This window comes from Quercus robur, chromosome 8 (assembly GCF_932294415.1).
Source record: "Quercus robur chromosome 8, dhQueRobu3.1, whole genome shotgun sequence".
NCBI classification, from domain to species: domain Eukaryota; kingdom Viridiplantae; phylum Streptophyta; class Magnoliopsida; order Fagales; family Fagaceae; genus Quercus; species Quercus robur.
Window position 1 is genome coordinate 42,618,774 of NC_065541.1, and position 13,754 is coordinate 42,632,527.

The window sequence follows — 13,754 nt, forward strand, 5'->3', positions numbered from 1 at the left end:
ATAAAATAAAAACCCACGTTTTGCTTATTCGTTTGGAAGTTCATAAGGGAATGAAATGGAATGATCATAAGGGAATGAAAAGAAATGGAATGGAATGTGTTTAAGCAAGGGAAAGGAATGAAATGGAATTAAATATCCTTGATTGAATGTTTTAAAATAAAGGAATGAGAATGAATAAAAATGAATGAAATGTAAGTAATCTTGTTTGGGAGTAACATAGAGGGAATGGAATAGATTTATTTTATGACAATATTACTATTAGACCCCTATTTTAAAATAAAGGATTGAATATATAGGGGGTATTTTGGAAGTTTTAATAAAAAAAATCATTAAATCTAATTTTATTCCCTCACATTCCTCCCAATTTCGGAGAGAATGAAAATTTAAGGTTTTAAGGAAATAGAAAAGAATGAGTGTTTCCTCCTATCCATTTCATTTCCTCCCACTTAAATTCTCAAACAATGGAATGGACTTTCCATTCCCTCTATTAAAGCTCCTAAGTAAGGGAAGGAAAGAATATTCTAAAGTTATTCTTTTTATTCATTTCTATTTCATTCCATTCTCTCCTCTCAAACGAGAGCTAAGGGATAAGATTTAACAATAATTTAAAACAAATTTAAATTTTATTTAGACTAAAAGTCTATTTATCAAAAATTTCTAAACTTAAATCCTACACAACCCACTTTTTTGTTTTTTTTAGTTGGGTTTAGAAATTGTGGTTGGGTTAAGTGGTTACTCTCACTAATTAGTAAATTAATTATATACATATATATAATAAATAAATAAAAACAACTCACATTTTAACTAAGGGATAAAATTTAACAATAATTTAAAACAAATTTAAATTTTATTCAAACTAAAAGCATATTATCAAAATTTTATAAATTTAAATCCCATACAACCCATGTTTTTTTCCCTCAAGTTGCCTGATTTAATAATAATTTAAAACAAATTTAAATTCTATTCAAACTAAAAGTCTATTATAAAAATTTTCTAAATGTAAATCCCACACAAGGCACACTTTTTTTTCCCTCAAGTTGCATCTTATTAAATTAATATTTTATTAAAATATTAAGCTACAAAGCTCTTGACTAAGGATAAGTTTAGCAATAAATTAATTTAGATAAAACTTTATTATATAAGTTCATTTTCTAGCAATACGTGTACATCTCTAGCAAATCTATCTAGAACAAGTGCAGCCTTAGGAACATGGGTTCAAATCCTATTACCCCAAAAAAAGATATAAAGCAATACCGTTTTTCACATAAAGAAAAAAGAGATTGAAAGATTAAAACAGACTGCTTAACTACCCAGGAAGATTAAACCAACCCAAATATAATAAAGGCCAAATAAAAAATGACGTAAATGAGGAACAATTATAATTGAAGCATCGAAAAAAAAAGAAAAAAAAAAAAAAAAATATATATATATATATATATATATATATATATATATATATATATATAAAACAACACATAAACTCAAAGTTACAAAGAAAAATTGAGAGGAGGAAGTCTTATATATGTGCAATGTTAGCAAAAAATGTGAAGGAAAAAATAAAAGATATCAACAACCAAGTTTTGTATTTATTTAAAAAATTGATAGAGATATATAGAAAAAGTTGATAAAAACAATTGTGATTTTGTGTCTATCTAAAACACTACTGTAATAATTTGGTCAACAACTTTGTGCAATTATGGCTTCTAAGCCCAACTCTATCTAAAACACTATTGCAATTTGGTGCAGCTATGTACTTGGTATAACTACAACTTTTAAATCCAATTTATGTAGTGTATATGATTTTAACATTAAGCTCTATAATAGAGTTTCATTAAACTCTAAACTGTATTATAATATATATCTTGTTATCTAATCTAAATATACTTTTTGTGAATATGTGGATATACTTGCACATGGTCATCTAAAAAAACAATAATAAACCTGAACGTAGTAGTAATTCTTTTTATAGTGTATTAAGAAACTTCTTGTAAAAAATGAATTAATAATAAGATGAAGAATTAGAGTTGTAATCAAATTATAATTTTTATCAACTTAGAAATCGTAGAAGATGAAGATAAGAACAAATAAGCCAATTGTTTTTATCTAAAATATTGCTGCAATTTGATGGAGGCTTCTAAACCCAAATATAGTATACATATGATATATGATAGGTTGATATCTCCATCATAACTCAAAACAAAAACAAAATACTGTCGTAATACATCTCAAAGTCATATATAATGATAGCAAAGAGTACACGATACAAGCATTACAGGAAAAGATGTAGACAACAGAGTGCAGCCACTCAAGCATTAAGCATATCACACTACCAATTCACCACTTCCAGCCACCAGTACCAGAAGACAAAAAGGATAGTAAGATACGTAACGCAATATAAGGCAACTCGATGACATCGGGAACCAAAGTAAGAAGTAGAGTGCTATAAGAGCCACCAAGAAGACCAAACCCATGATCATAATAACATTGGCAAGCCAATTGAGTGTGCTCACAACAAGGTATACTGCAGCCAAGAAAGCCAAAGACATTGTGGCAAGTGCAACTCCAAGAAGTGGTGATGCTGTTTTAAGCGCGATAAGCACTAAATGGACGTCCCCTAATTGAGCCCAAATCAGAGTGACAGCAACAACAACGGAGCTATACATTGCTATAGTGTCACAAAAAATGAAAACGTGAAATAAGTTGTGTGTTATCAAAGTGGCTGTGCCAGAATCTTCGCCAGAGGAGTTATAGCCACCAGGAATTGAAAATCCAGCAGCAAAGGTCACTGTGGCAACAACGGTGGACACCAACAGAAGTGTGTTGACTTTGTCTTTACAGATGTCCGTCTTCTGTTCCTCCAATCTAATAAAACATTGTCTTCGAGCATTGGCACTAGGATTTCTTGGCACACCGGCAGCTCTTAATGGAATCATTGTCAGTCGCTGATGCAACAACGTAGAATAGTTTGTTTATTAGTTTAAACCTAGATTATGCAAATTAATCAATTTTAAGCCATGTTATTAATTATTCAAATCATGTTCGAGGCTTTTATTAATGTAAACAACACTAATATTGAAATCAATCCATATATATATATATATATATATCTTTTGTTAAAAGACTGACCATATCCTGTAAATGAATTCTTTTTGTAAATGTTTCATGCATGTGGTGAAATCTTTATTGAAAAAGGTCGCAATAATTTTTTTTCTTCTTTTAATGATTGATTTGGTCACTAAACGTTTTGATGAAGAGAAAATTAATCCTAACTAATCATATACCTGTCGAAAGGTCAACGTGTTTCCAATAGAGCATTCAGCAATATCAAGAGCTGTTAATCCTTCACTGTTAATCAATGTTAGGTCCACCTTCTTGTCCCACGTAAAAGCACTAACAAGTTTGGGATGCCAATGCATGGTGGCCAAATGCAAGGGTGTATTTCCATCATTATCCGTATCGTTTATAAGCGACTCAAGTCCAGGAGTTTTAAGGATGTAGTTCACTACATTAAGTTCTCCAGTTGTAGCTGCAACGTGTAGAATATTTTGACCATTATGGTTGAGCAACTCTCTTGAATTGGGCCAATACTGAAGCAACTCTTGAATGAGATGAACATGACCCTTGGCGGAGGCTATGTGAATTGGGAAGAGACCATTTTTATCCCTTTCAGTGGCAATGGAAGCATTTCTACCAAGCAAGAGACGAACACCTTCAAGGTATCCAATAGATGCTGCCCAATGGAGAGGTGTCCTTCCCTCTTCATCCCGTAAATGAATCCAATCTGGCTTCTTCTTGAGTATCAAATCTAAAATATCTGCCATTTAAAAAACTTCTTAGTGTGAATTTTTCTTTTCAAAATTGGACCAGTAGATAGAAAATTAGAAAAGGAAATGATCCCAATTTTATGGTTTGGTTACGTCATAAATAATTTAGTTAATAATAATAACAATAATAATCTATTCCTACAAATAAATTTATAATAACTAACTATGTTTACTGAAAAATTTATCCAAAATTAAAATTATTCTAAATGATTTGGTCTCATCGAAGAAAACTCCCATATGGTGGGAGGGGAGCAAGTTTAGGATAAAACAGGGTAAGACTATAAATGAGCTGAGTTTTGTCAAATAGTGAGTGTTCAAGTTTGGTTCGATAATAAATGTAACATGTTCAAGCTTGACACAAACTCAGACATCTTGAACCAAGTCCCATAAATGATTTTCGAGCTCGAGTTAGTCAAAAAATATAAAAGCTTGAATTCGACTTGGCTTGATTTATTAATCAAGCTGAACTCGAGCTCAATATTAAGGTTTTGAGCTTTTAATCCAACACAGGTAACGTTATTAAGCCCATATCAAACTTATTTAGTTTGGATGAGTAATCTCAGTTTCCTGTTAATTACTTTCTCTTAGTAACATATGAGTTTAATTGTCACACTCATATCAAGCTTATTTCCAAGCTCATAAAGAAGTCTCGACTTAATTTGTTTTGTATTAGACCCTAATGTTCATGAGCATGTTCATGATTTTTATTTTTATTTTTTTTCTTTTTTATTAAATAAGCATAAAACTGAGGTTCAAATTTGACTTGTTTATAAATAAATAAACATGAACGAACTTTTTATCGAACTAAATACAAGTTGTTTATAAACAACTTGATCATTTACAATCTTAAGGATAGGTTGGAGATATTTTGCTATTACCAATGAGGTGACTTTTATATATATATATATATATATATATATATATATATATTATTTCTTATGCATAGATAGTTAGAGATGGGAAAATTTGACCGTTGATGTCAAAGAACTGCATTGGCAAGGGTGTTTATACTGATCTATTCCATAGCTCCATTAATTAAATAGGCCTTTATCAGCAACAGAAATAGAAATTAAACCATGTTGAAAGTTAATAGCAGCAATAATTTTACCTGTATTCTGCTTCATAATGGCAGCTTGAACAGGTGACTTTCCTTGTAGCTTTCCATATTGGTTGTCATACTTAATTATTTGGTCCAACATAGTACTGACACAACCATAGAAACAAGCCTCAGTTGCCAGATACAATGGTGACTTCCCTTCCTTGTTATTTAAATAATACAGCGGTTCAGGTTCTTGCATGAGCATGTATATTAGAGAAAAGGCCAGCATTTCATGCCCATTTATCAGAGCTTCGTGCAAGGCAGTGTTTCCCTCCTCATTTTGAGCCCTCAAACACAATAAAAAAGTTGTGCTTTCACTCTCAGCCTCAGGCTCAGATGAATTGAGAACCAATAACTTCATGACAGTGTTTAGGTATCCGGCTCTGGCAGCAATATGGAGTGGCGTATCGCCTTTGAAATTTTTCTTGGAAAGAAGCCATGGGGAGTGTTTAGCTATCAGCCTCACTGTGTCACAATTATCAAAGCTAGCGGCTATATGGAGCAATGAGTTCCCAGAGGGGCTTACTTGGTCAAAAATAGCACGTAGAGATAGTTCCTTCTCTGTTGAAACTCGTTCAAGGGTATCAATGAAACCGTCAACATCATCTTTTATGACAGCCTTGTAAAAATCAAGATCCATGAATCTATGTGCGCCAATTATATTCTCTTCTTCCGAATTAGTGTGATCCAAGGACTGCTCTTTGGTCGACTTCGATGAACTACTACTACTTGTCGCCAACAGACTGCTGGAATTTGGATTTGAAGTGAATCTTTTGGTTAATTGTTCGATCCTGATCAGTCTTCTCTCCATTCTGGTTTGTGTTGGCACTACATCTATCTTAACATCTTCTGACACCACGCTGCAGCTGAATTCAGATGTGGCTTGGAACAAAGGAAGTCCATAATATTGGTTTTCTGCAGCCATAAAGAAAACTTAGCACCATATGTTAGGACTGTTGAAAAAACAAATTTAAAAAGTGTACATAATTAGACTGTATGTAAACTGTAAAGAGAATGGAAGAGACCAATCTCAAGGTCCTCAGCTTCCGTGGCAGGAGTTTTTTCCATGTCCAACGAGAGAGGTAAGCACACAATTTAGGCAAATGGGTAAAGGGTATTTGTCATACACACTATTACACACGCTTATTGGAAAAATGAGAATGAATTTATGTCAGTATGTAGTTGGAGTTGGAGGAGATGGCCCATGTCATAGAGGAGGTATTAATGCAATTGCAACCTGATGTAAGCCCACTTTCGGTTCCTAAATGAAATACAAAACACTACCTTTTCGATTTCTCAATAAAAATACACTACCTTTTCATTAAAAATTGAAACTAAGAAAGAAAAAGGGGATTTGTCACGCATGACCTTGACATTTTTATTTTTAATTTTAATATCTTAAGGGTGATATCTATGACGTACCTGAATGAAAGGCAAGTATGCAACCTTCTCCAAGAAAGATGGTTGGATCACTTATGATGTATTTGGATAGCAGGATTTGGGTATATGAATTTGAATTTGAGTAATTAAGATTCAAATACCTTGTTTTAATAGTTTAAAAATGGCCAAGGATTTGGATTTGACAAATTCACCATAGATTTTAAACTTTAGAATTTTTGAATTTGAAATAATTTCTAAACCCATAGAATTTTAGAAATTCATAACATATACTTCAAAATTTATAGATTTGGAATTAAGACATTTCAAACCACTTTAAAATTCAAATCCAAATCTAAATTCAAGTATTTAAATGCAACCTTAAAGTAACAGTGAATGACTAAGAATTAACGTAATAGAAATTATTTAATTTGGAAAATCCAACAAAGATTTTAAACTTTAGAATTTTAGAATTTGAAATAATTTCTAAAGCCATAAAATTTTAGAAATCCACGAGACATATATACTTCAATATTTATAGATTTAGAATTAAGACATTTCAATCCACCACTTTAAAATTCAAATCTAAATTCAAGTATTCAAACACAAGCTTAGAGTAACAATGAATGACTAAGAATTAACGTAATAGAAATTATTTGATTTGGATTTCTTATAGGAAAAAGTTAAATCCCAAAGGTGATTATCCATTTTATTACAAAATCAATGACATACCTAGGTTGGGGGATCAAAATAAGACAATGATTTACTTCAAATCGATTCAAAGAAATCTCCTTCAACTTATTACGTAACGATTTATAAAAGCATGCATGCATATATATTTTTAAACAAGTCACATAATTTAGTAAATAGATCATGTAACTAAAAGTACACATTGACAATTGGATCATAGACCACATAATAAGTTGAAGTAATTTTTCTCAAAACCAGTTTGGAATATATATATATATATATATATATATATATATATAAAGTATACTTTTGGCCCCTTAAATATGTGGTTGTTTTCATTTTGGCCATTTGCGCTTCAAAATTTTCAATTTAACATTTCATGTTTAATTCCATTTTCATATTGGCTATCTCGTAACCATTTCAATTAATATTTTGATCAATAAATGCCTTCAAGTTTTTTATTTTAAGGAAACAGTAATACTTATTAAAACACACAAACACGAAAATAATATATAGAGTTTTTTAAATAGACTTAAAATATATTATATAATCAAAGTACCACTACAAAGTATATTATATAATCAGAGTACCACTACAAAAGGACCTAACTATTTATGAAATACTAATTCTAAAGTAATATGGAATGTATGAACATCATTGTTGTAAGCAAAAAAATATATTGTTGAGAGTCAAAGTACGTACTAAAAGAAATGAACATTAAGGCTAATATGAAAACGAAATAAAACATAAAGGATTAAAATGAAAATGTATTGAACTTACCCTAATACATAAGGGTTACAACTAACATAACAACTTATGTTTTTCATACAAAAAATTATGTTGTTTGTGCCATATCAATAATATTATAAATAAGTACTTATTTATAATATTAATAAACTAGTTTCTTAATTATTATTATTTTTTGGTAAAGTTTTTGTAATAAAATTTGCAATATGCGTAACATAGGTCTTCCTTATTATTTTGTTCATTTAATAAATTCAATAGTTACAATGGTGGGAGTAAGATTTGAACTTTGAATGTCTCAATTGAAAATACTAAAAAGTATCAATTAAATTACAAAACTCTTGACGTCTTCCTTATTTACTAAATATTTTGAAATTGAAAATTTGAAGAGTATATGCCTTTTTCCATGAACTGGATAAAAAAAGAAAGGAAAATATTATGATTGGATATAGTTGAATATATTATTAGTGAAATCATTACTTTTTTTTTTTTTTTTTTGGAGAGGAAAGTGAAATCTTTACTTGGAAGAGCTTGTACAATGGAGTGGACTACCCAATAAATTAGTTTTAAAGGTATTAGGTGTAGGAAAATAAGCAATAATAATTCAGTTCCTTAAGTAAATTGAAAAGGAAAAGACCAGAATAACTATAAAAAAAAAAAAAAAAAAAAAAAAAAGACGCTAGATATTGATGAAACAGGTCATTGTGATGTGCATAGGCATGATATATTTATTTTCAATTAACCCATAACATAAAATTTAATAAAAAAAATATCATTGAATAACTTGTACAGCTGAAGAACATTTTGTCAACCTTCGACAAGTCAACTTTTAAGGTAGTAGTGGGGATGCTCTACATTTTGATGAAATACAATAGCAGGCAAATTTTTTCTTGGGGATTAATAAAATAATAAATCTTGAGTAGTAGATAAATCTTACAGTCTATGTGATTTTCCTATTACAAATTTGTCCATGGTACTCGAAAGAAAAAAAGAGATAAATTATAAGTTCATTTCGTATATTGTTTCTTAATATAATTATGGTTGCTAAGAATAAATCTTAGAAAAAAATCTATTGTTTCTAAATACAATACCAACATGCACCCTTGGCATGATGATCACTTCATAAGTACAAGTTTTGATGGGATCAAGAGACAAGGGTCGGGTTTAAGTCAAGTCTCTAGGGGGGGAATTTCATATATATACACTTAGATTGGATAAAATTGGCCTCTGCCCTTTTCGGGCAAAATAAATAGCATTCTACCCCCTTTCCTAAACTAATTAGGGAAATACCCATCTTTTGAAACTTGACTTTTTTAAAATCGAGTTTAAAAATAAAAAAATAAAAATCCTAGAGCCCTATAGTGGCGTTTTAAGAAGCCTATAGTGACGTTTTAAGAAGCCTATAGTGACGTTTTGTAACTCGATTTCCATTAAATCGAGTTACATGCAATTTTTTACATATAACTCGATTTCATGGATCTTGAGTTCAAAAACGCCACTATAGGTCCTTAAAAACGTCACTATAGGTTCTTAAAAACGTCATTACAGGACTTAACTCGATTTTGAGAAAGTCGATTTTCAAAAAAGATGCATTTCCCTAATTAGTTTGGGAAAGGGGGTAAAATGCTATTTATTTTGCCCAAAATGGTAGAAGCCAATTTTGTCCCACTTAGATTAAACTAAAGTAAGATTTCTATCTCAGATTTTAAAAAAATTCATTACTGTTGTTTAGTGAACTTTAATTATTTTTACTTAGAATATTTTTATCAATTAGTTTATGTCTTTACTCTGTACAATTCTTTTATTTAACAATTCAACTCAATTTTGACAACTATATTAGTCTTTGTGATTGTATTAAAAAAAATTGTTTTTTTAATATTTGTTTTTGTCTTCACCCAATCATTCCCCTATCCCATGTTCCTTATCTAATTTTTTTAAGAATCACCCTTTGTTTAATTGTCTTTTAGTGTTAACTACTAACAGATCCATGCCCCAATCTCCACTTAACAAATAAAAAATTAAAAAACACATTCAAATTCAGCCACTATACTCACAGATTCAGTCAAATGTATAAATTAATTGTAACTTTATTTGCAAGAATAGATTGTTAAAATAATCATATTCAAGCTTATTTCAGTTGAACTTAAAAATGATTTAAAGTCAGGGTGTTCAACTTTTTATTTTAGGGGTCAAAAAAAATTTTATATATATATATTTCCCTGGACCAAAGCTAACGCCGCCCCTAATGAAAAATCTTAGAAAAATGCTAAATAGTACTTATTAGAAAAAAGTCCCAAAATTTTAGTTTAAAAATTAGAATGCCAGTTTAGGCCACTTAGGCCATTGCCATGGAAGGATACAATCATGGAACAACAAAAATGCAGTAGGAAGACTATCACAGAACAGAAGATCCATATTGGCATATCCTAATTCTGGTAGCAGGGTTCCCTAAATGGTTAATAATTAATATAACATATGAAGACACACTTAAACCGACAAAGACTTAAATCCAATAAGTATATAAGCTTAACTATGTTAAATTAACCATTATTTTTTCTCATTAGCATCCAATGTGAGATTTCACTAGTTAATCAACTACATTACTCACATGCAAATATTCTAACAAGGGCACATAAACAAGAAGAGAAAGAGAGGAGGGCTAGCATTTTGGAAAGTGTAGGCAAGGAACGGTTGTGTTTAAAGGCTGATCCTCTGGCAAAAAGGAGAGGCTGTTACCAAAATCCATACTTTTGCAGGATAGTCTAAAGGGAAGCAGGTCACCAAACTAGCAAAATTCAATCATTTTGGAAGATTTTACTCAAGTTCAAAGAAGATGGCATAGTCTTAGATAGATTTGTTGTAAATAATTTTCTTTGACTTAGGACAATATGTACCTTCAAGAATTAGAGTAGGTTCCTTTCCAGAAAAGAAAAAAAAAATAAATAATTAGAGTAGGCATCTTTTGTTTTGTAATTCCTTTCATGGTAACAAAAAATAAAAATAAATAATTAAAAAAAATATCATAAATGGGTTGTTTGGTCTCTTTTCCACCCCAATAAAGCCACAAAACTATGTGTCAATAAAAAATCGACCTAGTTGAAAATCTTAATTTTTTCTTTTCTACAAAAGAAGAAATTCCAGTAAGCTTGTTGAATCATCCTTCATGATCAGTTTCCCATAGCAACTAAATGTATTAATTTTTGTAAACAGGTCTTTCACACAATAGATTGTTAACTTTAGTCATGCAACCCCCCATTTGACTACATACCAAACAATCTACTTTTTATTTCTCTATGCACCTAAATGATCAAAATTGGAAATTTCATTCATCATGCATTGCCATACCCAAAAATTAAAACTCTTTTTTAAAAATAATAAAATTTTATCTTTTAAAAAGAGGCTTGAAGCGGGATATTTAATTTTATTTTTTTGTATAAAACTAATCTTAGTTTGGTTAGTATTAATTGATTCATCAAGTTATGTATTAAATCTGTCTTTATTTGGTTAATTTTACACTATTGTTTTATTCTATTATTAAGTGAAGTTACAATAGTGACTATCATAAATTAGATTTAAATATATTATACTTTAAATTTTATTTTATTATAATTTTATATTGTCAATAGTATTCCTTCTATTTTTAAATATTTTTTAATTATAAATACTTACTAAAAAGATCGATATAAATATAAAAAACTTAAGAAAAAAAATGAAAGAAGAATAGAAAATTAAATCGTAAATTATATCTCTTGATAATTCTATAATAATATATATAAAAAAATATAATATAAAATTCATATGAAAACTTATAGATCAAATAGAACTTCATCCAAAACACTTAGAAGATAATGAAATAGGATAACAAAAGACTTAGACGATAATGAAATAGGATAACAAAAGGATAACCACAAAAATAATCATAATTATCTTCGAAAAAATAATATAAAAACTATAGATTTTATAAAAAGACTAAATTATTTTCCAGATGCTTGGATCTTTTACGTAATTTTACTGACAAAATTTGTTATAGATGTTTTTAAAAAGAAGTTTTCAAAATCAGAATGGATAAAGTTAATCAGATTTAAAAGTAGATATTAGTGAAATCTAAATACAAACAAGCATAATTATTGATTTTGCATCTCAAAAAGTAAAAATAATGGATTTTAAATATATGTTGGTTGTGCCATATTAATAATATAATAGTAAATAAGTTTCTTAATTATAATTTTATTTAAAAATTAACATAAAAGTTTTTGTAAATAAAATTTATAATACGTGTAACATAGACCTAATTGTTAGGAGGATTTTTGTTTTTGTTTTCAAAACAGTATAAAAACAATTTTCAAAAAATTAAACTTGAAACTAGTTTTCAGATAATAATTTTTATAATTTACGTGTTTGGCTCCCACTTTTAAGAATAATTTACAAAATACTAAAAACAAAAATAATTGTTTGGGAGACCATTTCTATTTTTAAGATTTTTTTTTTTTTTTTTAAATTACAAAAAGTAATGTGTAGAATCTATAAATTATTCTTGTAAGGACCAGATTTGAGTCTCTAGCCTAAAGGATAAATGAACTTAAGCCCAAAAGGCCCAATACAATGAATTTGTAGAGAGTGAGTTGAAAAATTGGGCTTTAATGAATCGTTCAACAAATAAAGTAGATTCAAATGACAATAAAATGTAAATAGACTAGTTTAATCTAAAGAAAACTGTTCTCGGCACAGTCCAAGAAGATCAGTTTTTATATATTAATTCGCAAGTTTGATTACAAATTTAGTTATTGATTACTATAGTGTTTCTCTTTTTTATTTTCGATCTCCTTTTCCTCAGGGGTCTCTTACATTATATATCTTCCTTTGAATGATCTTGGCACTCCGCTTGTCGATCGTCCAAGCCACTACTTGAGTGTTTGTCCCATCGGACACCCTTACAAGCCTTCTGTGAGTTGGGGCGACCAAGACAGCACTATTTAGGGGTCTTTTCCACATAAATGCGGCCAAAGAGTTAACTGCAGAGCATTCAATATCGTGGTAGCAGCTTTTTCTTAGATATTTCTTGGCTCCCATTTGTCCTGTACGTTCGTAGTGCATATCTTTATTAATAGAACTTCTTGAAACGTCATTCTAAATGACAGAACACACTTTTTGACCCCTTCTTCGTTTAGCTGAGGAGATACTCCTCCTAGCCTACCCCTCCCAGTCTTTATAGTCATAACTTGCTCGTGAAGTTCAAAGTCTTACTTCTTCCTCATTATTGATCTATTCTCGGACCACTATACCTCCTCGGACAAGACCCAATGCCCAATATATATTTGGGCTTACATCCCCACAACTCTTTTTTGTGAATAATGATAAGGGAATAGAGCTCATCATTTTTTTTTTAATGATAAGTTTCAAATTTGAAGTGTAAGAATTCTTTTTATGATAAAGATAAACTCCTTAATTTAAGAGATAAAAGAGTTTGAACTAGTATGTGGTGTCCATTGTTTTTAATTTATTTACAATTATATCATTAAAAACATTTTTTGTATCCTAAAAACACCCTCTTAACCGTTTTCAAAATCCTGTTTTAAATCAGGAAGATATGATACAATTTTTTGAAAATTATATTTTAATAATATTAGACAAACAATAAATTCAAGTGTGGGATTTACCATTTTATGGATTGCAAAACAAAAAACTATATTTAAATATTCTTACCAAACAGCCCCTAAGTCCTCCTTATTTACTTTTTATTTTTATTGATAAGTTCGATAATTACAGTAGTGAAAAAAGAATATAAACTCTGGATGTTTTTCTTAGAAATACTAAAAAAATGATAAAGTTAATATTTTGAAAATAAAAATTTGAAGAGTACGATTTTTTTCCATGAACCACGACACAATAAAAAAATTAAAAAAGAAAAAAGAAAAAAAAAGAATATATAAATCGTTAATGAACTCATTACTAGGGAAGAGCTTGTTGAATGGAATACACTACCCAATAAATTAGTTTTAAGGGTATTGGAGGTAGGATAA

The 13,754-nt window shown here is 29.5% G+C and overlaps 1 protein-coding gene across 1 annotated transcript; it reads right to left on the bottom strand.

The window, feature by feature from the left end:
- Positions 1–2,122: 2,122 nt before the first annotated feature.
- LOC126695568 (protein ACCELERATED CELL DEATH 6-like) lies at positions 2,123–6,091 on the bottom strand. The gene is made up of 4 exons (XM_050392376.1): positions 5,949–6,091; positions 4,933–5,838; positions 3,282–3,814; positions 2,123–2,942 (listed from the first exon to the last, which is right to left on the bottom strand). Exons 1-4 carry the CDS (start codon positions 5,989–5,991, stop codon positions 2,322–2,324), a joined length of 2,103 nt encoding a protein of 700 aa, XP_050248333.1. The 5' UTR covers positions 5,992–6,091; the 3' UTR covers positions 2,123–2,321.
- Positions 6,092–13,754: the final 7,663 nt, after the last annotated feature.

Bases quoted from the DNA above. Each gene is read 5' to 3' on its own strand.
- LOC126695568 (XM_050392376.1), bottom strand. From the start codon at position 5,991: ATGGAAAAAACTCCTGCCACGGAAGCTGAGGACCTTGAGATTG. The intron at 5,839-5,948 runs GTCTCTTCCATT...TTATGGCTGCAG, and splicing joins AGCTGAGGACCTTGAGATTG to AAAACCAATATTATGGACTT. The intron at 2,943-3,281 runs GTATATGATTAG...TTGTTGCATCAG, and splicing joins ACACGTTGACCTTTCGACAG to CGACTGACAATGATTCCATT.